A 16,836-nucleotide genomic window follows, 5' to 3' on the forward strand; every position below is an offset into this window, starting at 1 on the left:
TGTCCCTGCGCACTCCTCTCTCAGCTTTCACGCATGTGCACTCCTTCTCGCTCGGCTTTCACGCATGCGCACGCCTTGTTTCCCTCTCACGGCTTTCTGCGCATGCGCACTCCTTGCCTCCCGCCTTTCACGCCTGCTCAGCTTGACCATCCGTTTTCTTCCTGCGCCTGCGCGTCCCCGCCTGGCCCCGCCCCTTTCCCAGGACGCGTCACTTCCGGGCGGCGAGGCGCGGCGGCCGCCATCTTGGGCGGCTGAGGCGAAGCGGCTGAGGCGAAGCGGGGCCTGCCTTTCCCGGGTCTCCTCCCCGCGGGCGCCCGGCCATGGCGGGCCAGTTCGACGCGGAGGACCAGGGCGGGTGGTACTGGGGCCGGCTGAGCCGGGCGGAGGCGGTGGCGCTGCTCCAGGGACAGCGCCACGGCACCTTCCTCGTCCGCGACTCCGGCACCATCCCGGGGGACTTCGTCCTCTCCGTCTCCGAGAGCTCCCGCGTCTCCCACTACATCGTCAACAGCCAGGCCGGAGGGGGCGGGCCTCCGGGTGAGACACGCCCACAAGCCCCGCCCACGACACGCCCCTCGCGGCCCCCGAGCAAGGGCCCCGCGGGAATGGGCCTGGTCAGGGTGGGGGGCCTCTCGAAGGCCCTCCCTGCTCTCTCAGAATAATCCTCCCATGATAACAATGGATAATAATCATAATATAGTAATTTGTTTTCTTGGGCGGAGGGGGTTGGACTGGGTGGCCTTTAGAAACCCCTTCCAACTCTATGAGGCTAGTAGTAGTATTAATAATAATAATAATAATAATATAGTTCTGTCTTCCTATATATAAAAGAGGGTTGGACTGGGAAGACTTTAGAAATCCCTTCTAACTGATAATAGTAATAATAATAATAATGTAATTCTCTCTTCCTGTATATAGAAGAGGGTTGGAATGGGAAGATTTTAGAAACCCCTTATAACTACAGTAAAGTCTCACTTATCCAACCTTCTGGATTATCCAACACATTTTTGTAGTCAATGTTTTCAATACATCGTGATATTTTAGTGCTAAATTCATAAATACAGTAATTACTACATAGCATTACTGCGTATTGAACTACTTTTTCTGCCAAATTTGTTGTTTAACATGATGTTTTGGTGCTTCATATCTAAAATCATAACCTAATTTGATGTTTAATAGGCTTTTCCTTAATGCCTTCTTATTATCCAACATATTCGCTTATCCAACATTCTGCCGGCCAGTTTATGTTGGATAAGCGAGACTCTACTGTAATAATAATAATAATAATGTAATTCTATCTTCCTGTATATAGAAGAGGGTTGGGCTGGGTGGCCTTTAGAAGCCCCTTCCAACTCTATGAGTCTAGTAGTAGTTGTAGTCGCAATAATAATAAGAATAATAATGTAATTCTGTCTGCTTGTATATAGAAGGGGGTTGGACTGGGTGGCCTTTAGAAGCCCCTTCTAACTGATAATAGTAATAATAATTATAATAATATTGTAATTCTATCTTCCTGTATATAGAAGGGTGTTGGGCTGGGTGGTCTTTAGAAGCCCCTTCTAACTATGAGTCTAGTAGTAATAGTAGTAATAATAATGTAATTCTGTCTTCCTGTATATAGAATTACACTCTAATATTACAGTATAGTGATATATTACAATGCAGTAATTTAATGTACAATATATATATAGTACAATACAGTAATTTATATTATATGTAATATTACTAATGATATTACAGTATAGTGATATAGTACAATACAGTAATTTAATGCTAGTATTGTGCTATGTTAATAATATTTATTTATTATTTATTAGCTACTTTTATATGCCGCCCTTCTCACCCCGAAGGGGACTCAGAGCGGCTTACAAATTAAATTTACATACAATATTATATTAGCATAGTACAATACTGGTAATAAATTACTATATTATACAAAATCTATATACTGTAATATTATTAGTAATATTACATATAAAATATAATATATAATTAATATTATATTGTATTATTAGTATTATATCATATTATAATATAATATGAATATTATATGTATAATTATATTGTGTGTATATATATATATATAAACACACACATATATATATGTGCGTGTGTATATATATATATATACATATATATATACATATATATATATATAAAACTAGCATAGCATGTTATTGTATGTATATACATATTGTATGTACAAGTTATACATACATACATTATTATCATAGCACAATATAAGCATTCTATATTACTATATTGTACTATACCACTATGCTGCAATATTATTAATCATACTACTTGCAATATAAATATTCAATTATAATATTGATAACAATATTATAATGTAATACAATAATAATACACTATTATAATTGAATATATTGCAAGTAATATTAATATTAATTGCAATCTTAATTATACTAATATTAATATACATATAATATTGATATGTAGTACAATACAATAATAATAATAATACACTGTTATATGTATCTATAATTTATTATTAGTATAGCATTAGTATAGCACAGGGGTCCCCAAACTAAGGCCCGGGGGCCGGATGCGGCCCTCCAAGGTAATTTACCTGGCCCTCGCTCTCATTTATAATATAATATTTTTATATCCATTTTAATAATATAATATATTGTATATACATATAATATTGATAATAATATCATTTTATACAATACAGTACTAACAATAATATCATATAATAATATTAATTATATGTTATATATTACATATAATATTACAGTATAGTGGTATAGTTCAATATAGTATAATGCTAATATTGTGCTATGCTAATAATATATTGTATGTACATACAGCTGCTCTGAGTTCCCTTCGGGGTGAGAAGGGTAGGATATAAATGTAGTAAATGAATAAATAAATAATTTTGGACTTAGGCTCGCCCAAAGTCTGAAATGACTTGAAGACACACAACAAGAACAACAACAATCCTAATTAACCTGACTATCTCATTGGCCAGAAGCAGGCCCACACTTCCCGTTGAAATCCTGATAGGTTTATGTTGGTTAAAATTATTTTCATTTTTAAATATTGTATTGTTCTTTCATTGTTATTGTTGTTGTTTTGCACTACAAATAAGATATGTGCAGTGTGCATAGGAATTTGTTTGGTTTTTTTCCCCAAATGATAATACGGCCCCTCAACAGTCTGAAGGATTGTGGACCGGCCCTCTGCTTTAAAAGTTTGAGGACCCCTGGTATAGCATAATGTTAGTATTATATATTATTACATTGTTATATTGACACAGGGGACATGGGGGAATGATGTCTTCCTGGCCTCCCCTTCTTCACTCTGTCCCCAGGGTGGCAGTCAGTCCTGCGGGAAAGGGGCTCCCATGTGTATAGATTATTATTATTATTATTATTAAGCCCCTTCCTGCCTCCTAGACTAACACGTTGCCTTCCCGTCTCTTCTCCCGCTTGTTTCCTCTCCTAGGCCTGAATCCTTCCCGATTCCGGATCGGGGACCAGGAGTTTGACTCCCTGCCGTCTCTGCTGGAATTCTACAAGATCCACTACCTGGACACTACCACCCTGATCGAGCCGGTCTCCAAGGCCAAGCACCGCGGGAGCGGCGACCTGCAGCAGCCGAGGGCCGAGGAGGAAGCGGAGTTCGTCCGCGCCCTCTTTGACTTTCAGGGCAACGACGAGGAAGACCTGCCCTTCAAGAAGGGGGACATCCTGCGGATCCGGGAGAAGCCCGAGGAGCAGTGGTGGAACGCGGAGGACGGCGAGGGCCGGCGGGGCATGATCCCGGTGCCCTACGTGGAGAAGTGCCGCCCGGCCCCCCACCCCATCGTCGGGGGCCCCCCGGAGGGCGTCCCGGCCCCACAGATGCAGCCGCCATTACCGCCTCTGGGAGGGATGGAGCCCGGCCCGTACGCCCAGCCCAGCGTCGTCAACACCCCGCTCCCCAACCTCCAGAACGGCCCCATCTTTGCCCGGGTGATCCAGAAGCGGGTCCCCAACGCCTACGACAAGACGGCCCTGGCTTTGGAGGTACGTTGGAGTCAAACTGGATGGCCCTTCCAACTCAAGGATTCTATTATTATTACTATTATTATTATTATTATTACACAGGGACTGGATGGCCCTCTGTTGGGAGGGATTGGATGGTGTCCTGAATGGCGTGGGGGGTGAACTGAAGGGCCATCTTTGGGTGTCTCTTCTCTCTCTAGGATTCTATTATTACAATTATTATTATTAATATTATTCAGCAGGGTGTGGATGGCCCTCTGTCGGGAGGGATTGGATGGTGTCCTTAATGGCAGAAGGGGGGGGGGGGTGAACTGGAGGGCCAACTTTGGATGTCTCTTCCAGCTCTAGGATTCTTATATTATTATTAAGCAGGGGTTGAATAGCCCTTTGTCAGGAGGGATCAGATGGTGTTTTTAATGACAGAAGGTGGGTGAACTGATTCAGCTCTAGGATTACATTATTATTATTATTATTAAGGGGCTGGATAGCCCTCTGTCAGGAAGGATCGGATGATGTCCTGAATGACATAATGGGTGGTGGACTGGAGGACCCTCTTTGGGTGTCTCTTCCACCTCTAAGATTCTATTATTAGTAATATTATTATTAAGCAGGGGAGGGATGGACCCCTGTCTGTTATTATTGTGTATTACTTTGATTTTTGATGTGTTTCTATTATTTTGGGCATTGAATGTTTGCCTTTTTTTCCCTGCGTGTAAACAACCCTGAGTCCCTTCTGGGAGAGAGGGCGGTCTAGAAATAAAGTATTATTATTATTATTATTATTATTGTTATTGGATGTATCAGCGAATAATGCATGGAGATCCATGTAGGGTGGACTTTTGCAGCTGACAGATGGTGATTTTGTCAGCGCAGATTATGTTTAATTGCAGGCCAGGGTCTTTAGGCACTGTGCCCAATGTGCTGATCACCACTGGGACCACCTTTACTGGCTTCTGCCAGAGTCTTTTATTATTGTTGTTGTTGCCATTCAGCACTGGGACCACTTTTACTGGCTTCTGCCAGAGTCTTTTATTATTGTTGTTGTTGCCGATCAATACTGGGACCACCTTTACTGGCTTCTGCCAGAGTCTTTTATTATTGTTGTTGCCGATCACCACTGGGACCACCTTTACTGGCTTCTGTCAGAGTCTTTTTTTATTGTTGTTGCCAATCAACACTGGGACCACCTTTACTGGCTTCTGCCAGAGTCTTTTATTATTGTTGTTGTTGCCAATCAACACTGGGACCACCTTTACTGGCTTCTGCCAGAGTCTTTTTTTATTGTTGTTGTTGCCGATCAACACTGGGACCATCTTTACTGGCTTCTGCCAGAGTCTTTTTTTATTGTTGTTGTTGCCGATCAACACTGGGACCACCTTTACTGGCTTCTGCCAGAGTCTTTTATCATTATTGTTGTTGCCAATCAACACTGGGACCACCTTTACTGGCTTCTGCCAGAGTCTTTTTTTATTGTTGTTGTTGCCGATCAACACTGGGACCACCTTTACTGGCTTCTGCCAGAGTCTTTTTTTATTGTTGTTGTTGCCGACCAACACTGGGACCACCTTTACTGGCTTCTGCCAAAGTCTTTTATTATTGTTGCCGATCACCGCTGGGACCACCTTTACTGGCTTCTGCCAGAGTCTTTTATTATTGTTGTTATTATTATTATATTAAGCAGGGATTGGGTGGCCCTTTGTCGGGAGGGATCGGATGATGTCCTGAATGTCAGAGGGCCGCTCTCCCCGCTCTCCAATCCTATGATGGTGGGGTTGGTGGGCCCACTCTAACGGCGGGTGTCCCTTTCTCGCCCCGCAGGTGGGGGAGCTGGTCAAAGTGACCAAGATCAACATGAGCGGCCAGTGGGAAGGCGAGTGTGGGGCCCGGCGGGGCCACTTCCCCTTCACGCACGTCCGGCTCCTCGACCAGCAGAACCCCGAGGAGGACTTCAGTTGAGCTTGGTCCAAGCCGGGCTCCCTTGAGCCTCCTCCTCTTGTTTTGGACGGGCCACACACCCTGCGACGGATGCCATCAAAGAGAGAGAGACTGTCGGAAGACGCAGGCCTCGTTCCCGCAATAACCCCAATCTTGGTGGGCCGGGGACCCCGCCATTCGAGGGTTCGACAGAGGGGAATCCCACCGGCCGCTGCCCAGTCCCCCCGCTTTTGAGTCTGGCTCTGCCTTGTCCCTTTTGGGCCGCGAGTCAACGGCGGGCTTCCCTTGGGCAGAACCACGACCCTTTGAATGTGCCGAGGCCAAATGCAGAAAAGAGGGGGCCCCGACCGACCTTCGCCTCCGGAACCGGAACGATAGCAAGTAGCCGCATTACCTTCAGAGATATAGCTCTTAATACCTATAACATACGAGTGGGACTCTGGGCCTCCCTCTGTAGACCGATCTCCGTTGCCTTTGTGTCCCTTTTAGCAGGAAGGGGGTTTCGGGCGCGACTTGGAACCCGTTACACTCCAGAGATTCTCACCCTCTCCTTCGGTATTCCCTCAGCAATGGGAGTACGGCTTTCTGACAAAATATAATCCTTTCCAGGCCTTTTTTAGGTCCTTGTAGCACGTCTCTCTGGGATTCTTCACGTCAGTTAGGGTTCGTAATATATCCGAATCTTCATCCCCGCGGATATTCAGGGATCGTAACGTATCTGAATCCGCATCCCCGCAGAAATTCAGGGATCGTAACGTATCCCCGTGGAAATTCAGGGTTCGTAATATATCCGAATCCTCATCCCTGCGGAAATTCAGGGTTTGTAACGTATCTGAATCCGCATCCCCGCAGAAATTCAGGGTTCGTAATGTATCCCCGTGGAAATTCAGGGTTCGTAATATATCCGAATCCTCATCCCCGCGGAAATTCAGGGTTCGTAATGTATCTGAATCCGCATCCCCGCAGAAATTCAGGGTTCGTAACGTATCCCCGTGGAAATTCAGGGTTCATAATATATCCGAATCCTCATCCCCGCGGATATTCAGGGTTCGTAACGCATCCGTATCCGCATCCCCGTGGAAATTCAGGGATCGTAATGTATCCAAATCGGCATATATTCAGGGATCGTATTTGAATCCCCTGCAGAAAATGGAGTCCCGCTTCTCTCCCCCCCCCCTGCTATTTGGGACAAAACCTCTTTCCATCTGTAACGCCTTTGAGAAGTGGAATCATGAGGATCTTATTTTTTAATAAACTAATCATGGAAAGACGCAAACGCTTCCGGGCTGGTTTTGAGGCGTTCGAGGATCAGCGAGAAATATTTTGATACCCTCTGTTGTTATGATTTGCATTCTGAAAGCGTCCCATAGCAGCTCCACATAAAGCCCAACACAATACAGTTTAAAATCTACCAAGTATACAAACACGGAAACAGCATTAAATATTAACAGTATTAAAAAAAATAAACATTATTATTACGATTATGATTTGCATCCCGCTTTTTCTCTCTGGACAAAATTTATTATTTATTTATTAGCGACATTTATATCCCGCCCTTCTCACCCCGAAGGGGACTCAGGGCGGCTTGCAAGTTATATGTACATACACTGTCAAGGACAGAACGCCACAAGATTCAAAGTAACAGAGTTTATTAGATTACAGAACTCAAAAATGCCCGTAAAACACAAGGGCCAGGCAGTTTTTGCCTTTAGGAGCAAAAAGGGGCAAAAGTAAATGTTCAAAAGATAAACCGGATTAAACCGGAGTTTAATCCGGGTAAAAACAAACTGCTTGCTTCAGCCTGGGTATAAACGAAACGAAAGCCAAGGAACAAAAGATACAAAGAATGCAACTAATTGGCGGCAGATTCCTCTCTGCTGCCAACACTGTGCTTAGAGTAACTTGCGTCGCTCCCCCACACACACAGCAGACAGGATCTCCAACACGAGTAAATCAGCCAAGGATTGTAGCAGTTGAGTAGACCAGTTCCGTTCCGTAGATCAAAGCCAGAAGCAGACGTTTGTAGTTTTTCCAAGTCCAAGAAGGGGGGAAGACAAGCCGTGGTCAGTTCAGTCCGAGTTCTCAAAGCAGGAGATGGCGTCCGTCAAGAAGACGACGGAAGGTCAAGCTAATAAGAGTAAGCACAGGTTTGCACAAACAAATGCCCACACAATCCCTCCCGCCGTCTGACCCTGGATTCCAATCAACTTACGTCACAGCACAGGAAAGCACACAAGTCTTCAGGGAAGCGTCCCACACACACACGGATCCCAAGCGTTTGCCCAGATTACCTTGCCCAACGCAATTTGCAATTGCTCTCAAGCCCCATTTTATGCCAGTTACAAATCTTCATCACTGTCAGCTGTCCTCCTTAACCCGGGCGTTTCCTCATCACTTTCCTCGTCAGAGCTGGAACACCTCTGACTACGCCCAACAGCATCTCCAGCTGTGGATCCCGTCCCATCCCTCCAGCTAAACCATGGGTCTAATCCTGAAGGTCCCCATTCATCTTCTGTCCCATCATGGCCAGTGGCACCCACTTCCTCCCTTACCCGAGTCCAATCCATCTCATCCTCCTCTGAGCTAACCAGCCCCTCCTCCATTCTCTCCGTAAACCCTTCGAAAGACTCCTCGTCAGATGGTGCTGCAAATATGTCTCGCAGTCTTTTTCTCTCTCGCTCCTCGAGAGTATCTGACTCTCGAGGAGTCTTACGCCCACGTCTGTCAGTAACAGAGCCATGAGGCTCAATCATAACACTATCCCCTCTCACAAAGGCCTCCTCCCCCGATGGCGGAGAAGTGGCAGTGATACCCTCCGCTATAGCACCACGACGACTAGAGGTATCAAGTTTCAACAGTGAACGATGAAAGACTGGATGGACCTTTAAACTAGACGGTAAACGCAAACGAAACGCAACAGAAGAAATCTTTTTAACGATAGGAAAGGGACCCAAATACCGAGGCGCAAACTTTCCCCCAGCCTGTTTAATATGTTTGGAAGATAACCACACCAAATCCCCTTCTTCCAACTCCTCCCCTGCCTGCCTGTGGCGGTCAGCCTGAGTCTTCTGCGTTGCCTTAGCTTCCAACAGTAAGCGACGGGCAACATCATGCAATGCAGCCATTTCCGAAGAGCGGTACACAGGGTCCGAAGAGACCACATTGGTCGACGGCGCCACACCTCCCCGTGGGTGAAAACCATAAGTTAGCTCAAATGGCGTATGCTGACTAGACGTGTGCACCGCATTGTTGTAAGCAAATTCCGCCACCGGTAACCACTTTACCCAAGCCGTGGGTTGATCTAAACAAAAACAACGCAGATACTGCTCTAAGAGCCCATTAACCCGTTCCGACTGTCCATCCGTTTGCGGATGGAAAGCTGAAGACACGTTTAACTTAGTCCCCAAACACTCATGGAAGTGTTTCCAAAAGCGTGACACAAATTGCGGAGCCCTATCTGAAATAATCACCTCGGGTGCTCCGTGCAAACGATAGATGTGCTTTGTAAATAGTAAGGCCAACGTAGGGGCCGCCGGAATGGTTGAACAAGGAATAAAATGAGCCAGTTTACTAAATAAATCCACCACCACCCAAATACAAGTATAACCCCCAGACTTAGGCAAATCTGAAATAAAATCCATGGAAATGATTTGCCATGGCCTCTCCGGAACAGGTAAAGACGATAACAACCCTCTAGGGCGCCCAACAGGCGTCTTACTCTGCTGACAAACGGCGCAGCTGTCACAAAAGCGCAGAATGTCTTGCCGCATCTTTGGCCACCAGTAGCTCCTGGTGATAAGCTGTACGGTCTTGAACCTGCCAAAGTGCCCAGCCATGGGTTCGTCATGGTGGGCTCTAATCACCTCCAACCTGAGGGTCCCTACTGGTACGTAAACCTGCCCCCTACGCACCAATACCCCGTCTTGATCCTGGAGATGCGGCAGTATGGTACGGTTACCTGCAGAGAGCAGCATCAGTTGCTCCTGAGTCCACACATCATCCTTCTGAGCCTCAAGGATCTGGTCATGTAACCCAAGCTCATTATCTACAACACACAGAGAGGCAGTAGGCAAGATGGTCTGACATACTACCTGCTCATTGGTCTTAAATTCCGGCTTGCGGGATAAAGCATCGGCCCGCAAGTTTGCCTTCCCTTCCACGAACTGCACCTTGAAGTTAAACCTGGAGAAAAACAAAGCCCAGCGGATTTGACGCTGGTTTAACTTCTTTGCTGTTTGCAAGTGCTCTAAGTTCTTGTGATCAGATCTGACCACGATCTGGTGCCGTGCCCCTTCAAGCCAGTGCCGCCACACCTCAAACGCCACCTTAATCGCCAACAACTCCTTCTCCCATATGGTATAGTTCTGCTCGAAGGGTGTTAGTTGCCGCGAGTAAAATCCACAGGGACGCAAGGTCCCTGAGGAATCCTTCTGAGACAATACAGCCCCCAACGCGTAGCTAGAAGCGTCCGCTTCTACCACGAACGGTCTGTCAACATCAGGATGGGTTAGTATGTTGTCCGATTGAAAACTAGACTTTAGTTGTAGAAACGCCTCGTGAGCTTCCCGCCCCCACACAAATGGCTGTTTCTTGCGCAGAAGCTGCGTCAAAGGTACCGTGAGCTTTGCAAAATTCGGAATAAACTCCCGGTAGTAATTAGCGAAACCCAAGAACCTTTGTACATCCTTCTTAGTCTTCAGCTCCTGCCATGAGTTGACGGCGTCAACCTTATGTGGGTCCATTTTAAGTTCCCTACCTGACACTACATGACCTAGGAACTCCACTTCAGGCACATGAAAGACGCACTTGGAAGCCTTGGCGAAAAGCCCATTAGCCCGCAGTCGGTGCAGAACCTGCTTGACATGTTGACGATGTTCTTTCTCGTCCTTAGAAAAAATCAAGATATCATCCAAATAAATCACTAAAAATTGGTCAATTAGGTCCCTGAACACATCGTTCATGAACCTCTGGAATACCGCAGGAGCATTACAAAGCCCAAAAGGCATGACTCGGAACTCGTGGCATCCGAAACACGTGTTAAATGCCGTCTTCCATTCATCCCCTTCCCGTATACGGATTAAGTTATAGGCCCCCCGCAGGTCAAGCTTGGTAAAGACCTTAGCCCCTTGCACCCTTGATAACAGTTCCGAGATTAAAGGCAGCGGGTACCTATCCCGAATGGTGTATTTGTTTAGGATCCGATAATCGCAGACCAACCTAAGTTCCCCAGTCTTTTTGGCTACAAAGAATACCGGTGCCGCAGTTGGAGAACTAGATGGGCGAATAAACCCCTTGGCTAAATTTTCATCTAGAAACTCCCGCAAAGCTTGCCTTTCCGGTACAGTCAAGGCATACAGCCTCCCTGCTGGCAGTTTCGCACCTTCTGCCAACTTGATGGCGCAATCATATGGCCTGTGCGGTGGTAATTTGTCCGCTTCTCTTTTACAAAATACATCAGAGAACTCCCCATACTCAGCAGGCACTCCCTCCATATCAGAATGAGTAACATTTAGAGTGCAACAATCCTGCCTCTTTAAGATCACTTTACGTGTTGCCCAATCTACTTGTGGGTTTACTACAGCTAGCCAATCCATCCCCAGGATCACATCATATCTAGGCAAGCTCGTAATATCCCACACAAACGTTCCCGTTACTCCCTGCACCTCCCACGTTACTGCTGAGGTTTCATGGTTAACCACCCCAGTCTCCAGCAGTCTCCCATCTGCTCCTTCCACCCACACGTCGCATGCCTTGCGCACTCTAGGAATGCCATGCTTCTTAGCAAACTCAATATCTACATAGGAGACCGTAGCCCCTGAGTCCAGCAGTGCCAAAGTAGAAACAAGTTCCCTTCCCCCAACAGATAATGTAATGGGTACGAAAACATGCTTCCTCCCCTCAGTTGACTGCTTGAGGAGCCCTAGTGCGTTGGACTCACGTCGCACTAGGGCTGGCCTTTTCCCGAAAGCTGGGAAGGTTTCACATTACAATTTTTGGCAAAATGCCCAGCATTCCCACAGTACAAACACAAGCCCAGCTGCCTCCTACGGCTCTTTTCCTCTGTAGACAGCTTTTTAAAGACCCCAAGCTCCATGGGCTCTTCCCCCATCACCACAGGTGCCCTGGTTACATGCATGGGTGGCGCACACATTGCTTTTGAGTGTTTACGAGCCTCGAACCTTGCGTCTAAACGCAGCACCTTAGCTACTAAGGCGTCCCAGCTTTCAGCCGGCTCCAAGCGTGCTAATTCATCCTGGAGCATATCACTTAACCCGGCAGTAAATAAAAGCATGAATGCATTTTCCCCCCAATCCAGCTGGTGGCGATACAGGTTAAACTTATTTAAGTAATCCAAAACAGTCCCCTTTCCCTGTTTCAACCGATACAGAGCCCACCCAGCGTTCTCCGTGCGGAGAGGATCCCCAAAAGTATCAGTTAACAACTTTTTGAAATTATTCAAATTGTCCTTGACTGGGTCATTTCCCAAAATTAAATTAGTGGCCCATTGTCCTGCGGGACCGGTCAACAAACTCAAAATAAAGGCCACCTTGCTAGTGTCTGTAGGAAAAGCATGAGCACTGAGCTGAGAAAAATAAAGCTCCACTTGTGCCAAAAAGGTTGGCAACTTGCACCTGGTTCCGTCAAAGCGTTCAGGAGTCAAAACATGTCCTTTCACAGCCTGAGCTGTTTGGATAACGGTAAAAGCCGTTTGCAATTGGTCTACTTTGGCCCTTAACTCATCCATCGTCTTCCTGACGGGTTTATTGCTGCAATAAACTTTTTATGGGCGTTGGGCAATCTGTCAAGGACAGAACGCCACAAGATTCAAAGTAACAGAGTTTATTAGATTACAGAACTCAAAAATGCCCGTAAAACACAAGGGCCAGGCAGTTTTTGCCTTTAGGAGCAAAAAGGGGCAAAAGTAAATGTTCAAAAGATAAACCGGATTAAACCGGAGTTTAATCCGGGTAAAAACAAACTGCTTGCTTCAGCCTGGGTATAAACGAAACGAAAGCCAAGGAACAAAAGATACAAAGAATGCAACTAATTGGCGGCAGATTCCTCTCTGCTGCCAACACTGTGCTTAGAGTAACTTGCGTCGCTCCCCCACACACACAGCAGACAGGATCTCCAACACGAGTAAATCAGCCAAGGATTGTAGCAGTTGAGTAGACCAGTTCCGTTCCGTAGATCAAAGCCAGAAGCAGACGTTTGTAGTTTTTCCAAGTCCAAGAAGGGGGGAAGACAAGCCGTGGTCAGTTCAGTCCGAGTTCTCAAAGCAGGAGATGGCGTCCGTCAAGAAGACGACGGAAGGTCAAGCTAATAAGAGTAAGCACAGGTTTGCACAAACAAATGCCCACACAATCCCTCCCGCCGTCTGACCCTGGATTCCAATCAACTTACGTCACAGCACAGGAAAGCACACAAGTCTTCAGGGAAGCGTCCCACACACACACGGATCCCAAGCGTTTGCCCAGATTACCTTGCCCAACGCAATTTGCAATTGCTCTCAAGCCCCATTTTATGCCAGTTACAAATCTTCATCACTGTCAGCTGTCCTCCTTAACCCGGGCGTTTCCTCATCACTTTCCTCGTCAGAGCTGGAACACCTCTGACTACGCCCAACAGCATCTCCAGCTGTGGATCCCGTCCCATCCCTCCAGCTAAACCATGGGTCTAATCCTGAAGGTCCCCATTCATCTTCTGTCCCATCATGGCCAGTGGCACCCACTTCCTCCCTTACCCGAGTCCAATCCATCTCATCCTCCTCTGAGCTAACCAGCCCCTCCTCCATTCTCTCCGTAAACCCTTCGAAAGACTCCTCGTCAGATGGTGCTGCAAATATGTCTCGCAGTCTTTTTCTCTCTCGCTCCTCGAGAGTATCTGACTCTCGAGGAGTCTTACGCCCACGTCTGTCAGTAACAGAGCCATGAGGCTCAATCATAACATACACTATATTATATTATTAGCATAGCACAATATAAGCATTATCTATTACTATGCTGCAATATTAATAGTAATATTACATGTAATATAAATATACAATTATAATAGTGTATTATTTTTATTATTATATTGTATTACATTATAATATTATCAATATTTATGTATATGCACTATATATTGGGGGAGTGTTTTTAAGATTTTTTTTAAAAGATATTTTAAAGATGTTTTTAAATTGTTAGATTTTAGCCTTTCTTGTAAGCCGCCCCGAGCCCTAGGGGAGTGGCGGCATATAAGTTTAAATAATAAATAAATATTATAATAATACAATATATTATATTATTAGCATAGCACAATATAAGCATTATATATTCCTATACTGTACTATAACACTATATTGCAATATTATTAGTAATATGACATGTACTATAAATATACAATTATAATAGTGTATTATTTTTATTATATTGTATTACATTATAATATTACCAATATTATATGTACATGCAATATATTATTAGCATAGCACAATATAAGCATTATATATTCCTATACTGTACTATAACACTATATTACAATATTATTAGTAATGTGACATGTAGTATATACAATTATAATAGTGTATTATTTTTATTGTATTACATTATAATATTATTAATATTGTATGTATATGCAATATATGATTAGCATAGCACAATAGAAACATTATATATTCCTATACTGTACTATAACACTATATTGCAATATTATTAGTAATATGTCATGTAGTATAAATATACAATTATAATAGTGTATTATTTTTATTGTATTACATTATAATATTATTAATATTATACGTATATGCAATATATTATTAGCATAGCACAATATAAGCATTATATATTCCTATACTGTACTATCACACTATATTGCATTATTATTAGTAATATGACATGTAGTATAAATATACAATTAAAATAGTGTATTATGTTATATTACATTATAATATTATCAATATTATATGTATATACAATATATTGTATTATTAGTATAGCATACTATGAGGCTCAAAAGCAAATATCATTTTAGAAATATACAAACATTAAAATAGAATCAAATTCGTTCCCCAACTCCCTCCTTTCCTTTTTGGAATGGGTTTGTTAGGGAAGCTTAGTGCTGAGGAATTGAAACAATAATAGCATTATTTCCACGCCACTTTTTCCCCCATAGGGACTCAAGAAGGCTTACAATAACATTATTACAAAATGCATAAGGTTGTGGGTGAACTACAACTCCCATCATGCCAGGTTAACCCCCTGAAGGTAGTTAAAAGTTTGTCATGTTGGGCAGGTTTGATATAGATGCATCATGGGTGGGGTTCTTTGACTGTATGGTAAACTACAGCTCCCACCATGGTTCAGTGCGTTGTGGGGTTCTGTATGCCAAATTTGGTCCAGTTCCATCATCGGTGATGATCACAGTGTCCTACAACCCCCAGTACCTACAACTCCCCCCAAGACCTACCAGTATTCAAATTTGGGCTATATCGGGTCTACGTGCCAAGTTTGGTCCCGATCCATTGTTCTTTGGGTCCACAGTGCTCTCTAGATGTGAACTACAACTCCCTTAGATCAAATCTATTGCCAGCTTGTCCAATGGCCGGGAATTCTGGGAAATGGAGTCCCAAACCCCTGGAGCACCATAAGGTTGAAGAGGCCTTTTGGGGTTTGGGACTCCATTTCCCAGAAGCCTCAGCCAGCTTGTCCAATGGCCAAGAATTCTGGGAAACTGAGTCCCAAAGACTAGGGCCACAGAAAGGGCAGGCCTTGGTCTCAAGGCTCAAAACAAAACATTGAGGCCTATTAGCCCTTTGGGGTTTGGGACTCCATTTCCCAGAAGCCTCAGCCAGCTTATCCAATGGCCGGGAATTCTGGGAAATTGAGTCCCAAAGACTAGAGCCACAGAAAGGGCAGGCCTTGGTCTCAAGGCTCAAAACTAACATTGAGGCCTATTAGCCCTTTGGGGTTTGGGACTCCATTTCCCAGAAGCCTCAGCCAGCTTATCCAATGGCCGGGAATTCTGGGAAACAGTCCCAAAGACTAGGGCCACAGAAAGGGCAGGCCTTGGTCTCAAGGCTCAAAACAAACATTGAGGCCTATTAGCCCTTTGGGGTTTGGGACTCCATTTCCCAGAAGCCTCAGCCAGCTTATCCAATGGCCGGGAATTCTGGGAAACTGAGTCCCAAAGACTAGGGCCACAGAAAGGGCAGGCCTTGGTCTCAAGGCTCAAAACTAACATTGAGGCCTATTAGCCCTTTGGGGTTTGGGACTCCATTTCCCAGAAGCCTCAGCCAGCTTATCCAATGGCCGGGAATTCTGGGAAACAGTCCCAAAGACTAGGGCCACAGAAAGGGCAGGCCTTGGTCTCAAGGCTCAAAACAAACATTGAGGCCTATTAGCCCTTTGGGGTTTGGGACTCCATTTCCCAGAAGCCTCAGCTAGCTTGTCCAATGGCCGGGAATTCTGGGAAATCGAGTCCCAAAGACTAGGGGGCCACAGAAAGGGCAGGCCTTGGGGCCTATTAGCCCTTTGGGGTTTGGGACTCCATTTCCCAGAAGCCTCAGCCAGCTTGTCCAATGGCCGGGAATTCTGGGAAATCCAGTCTCAAAGGGTTGTTGTATGTCTTTCGGGCTGTGTGGCCATGTTCCAGAAGTATTCTCTCCTGACGTTTCGCCCACATCTATGGCAGGCATCCTCAGAGGTTGTGAGGTATGAGTCCCAAAGCTTGGGGGCCTATAGGGCGGTCAAGCCTTTGCTCTTAGTGCTTCAAAACCAAACAAATCAGCAACGTAGCGTCTTGGGGCGCGAGTGGGGCGATCCAATATGGTTGCCAGGGAGCGGCGGTTGCCATGGGTGCCTGCCTGGGCGCGGCCTCCTTGTGCGCAGGCGCGCTCCCCCTTTCCCAT

At 45.2% G+C, this 16,836-nt stretch overlaps 1 protein-coding gene across 1 annotated transcript; it reads left to right on the forward strand.

Moving 5' to 3' along the window:
• Window positions 1–195: 195 nt before the first annotated feature.
• On the forward strand, window positions 196–7,432 carry crk (CRK proto-oncogene, adaptor protein). Its single transcript, XM_062959729.1, has 3 exons — window positions 196–537; window positions 3,472–4,034; window positions 5,832–7,432. Exons 1-3 carry the CDS (start codon window positions 321–323, stop codon window positions 5,967–5,969), a joined length of 918 nt encoding a protein of 305 aa, XP_062815799.1. The 5' UTR covers window positions 196–320; the 3' UTR covers window positions 5,970–7,432.
• The last annotated feature ends 9,404 nt before the right edge of the window (window positions 7,433–16,836 follow it).

This window comes from Anolis carolinensis, unplaced genomic scaffold (assembly GCF_035594765.1).
Source record: "Anolis carolinensis isolate JA03-04 unplaced genomic scaffold, rAnoCar3.1.pri scaffold_7, whole genome shotgun sequence".
NCBI classification, from domain to species: Eukaryota; Metazoa; Chordata; class Lepidosauria; order Squamata; family Dactyloidae; genus Anolis; species Anolis carolinensis.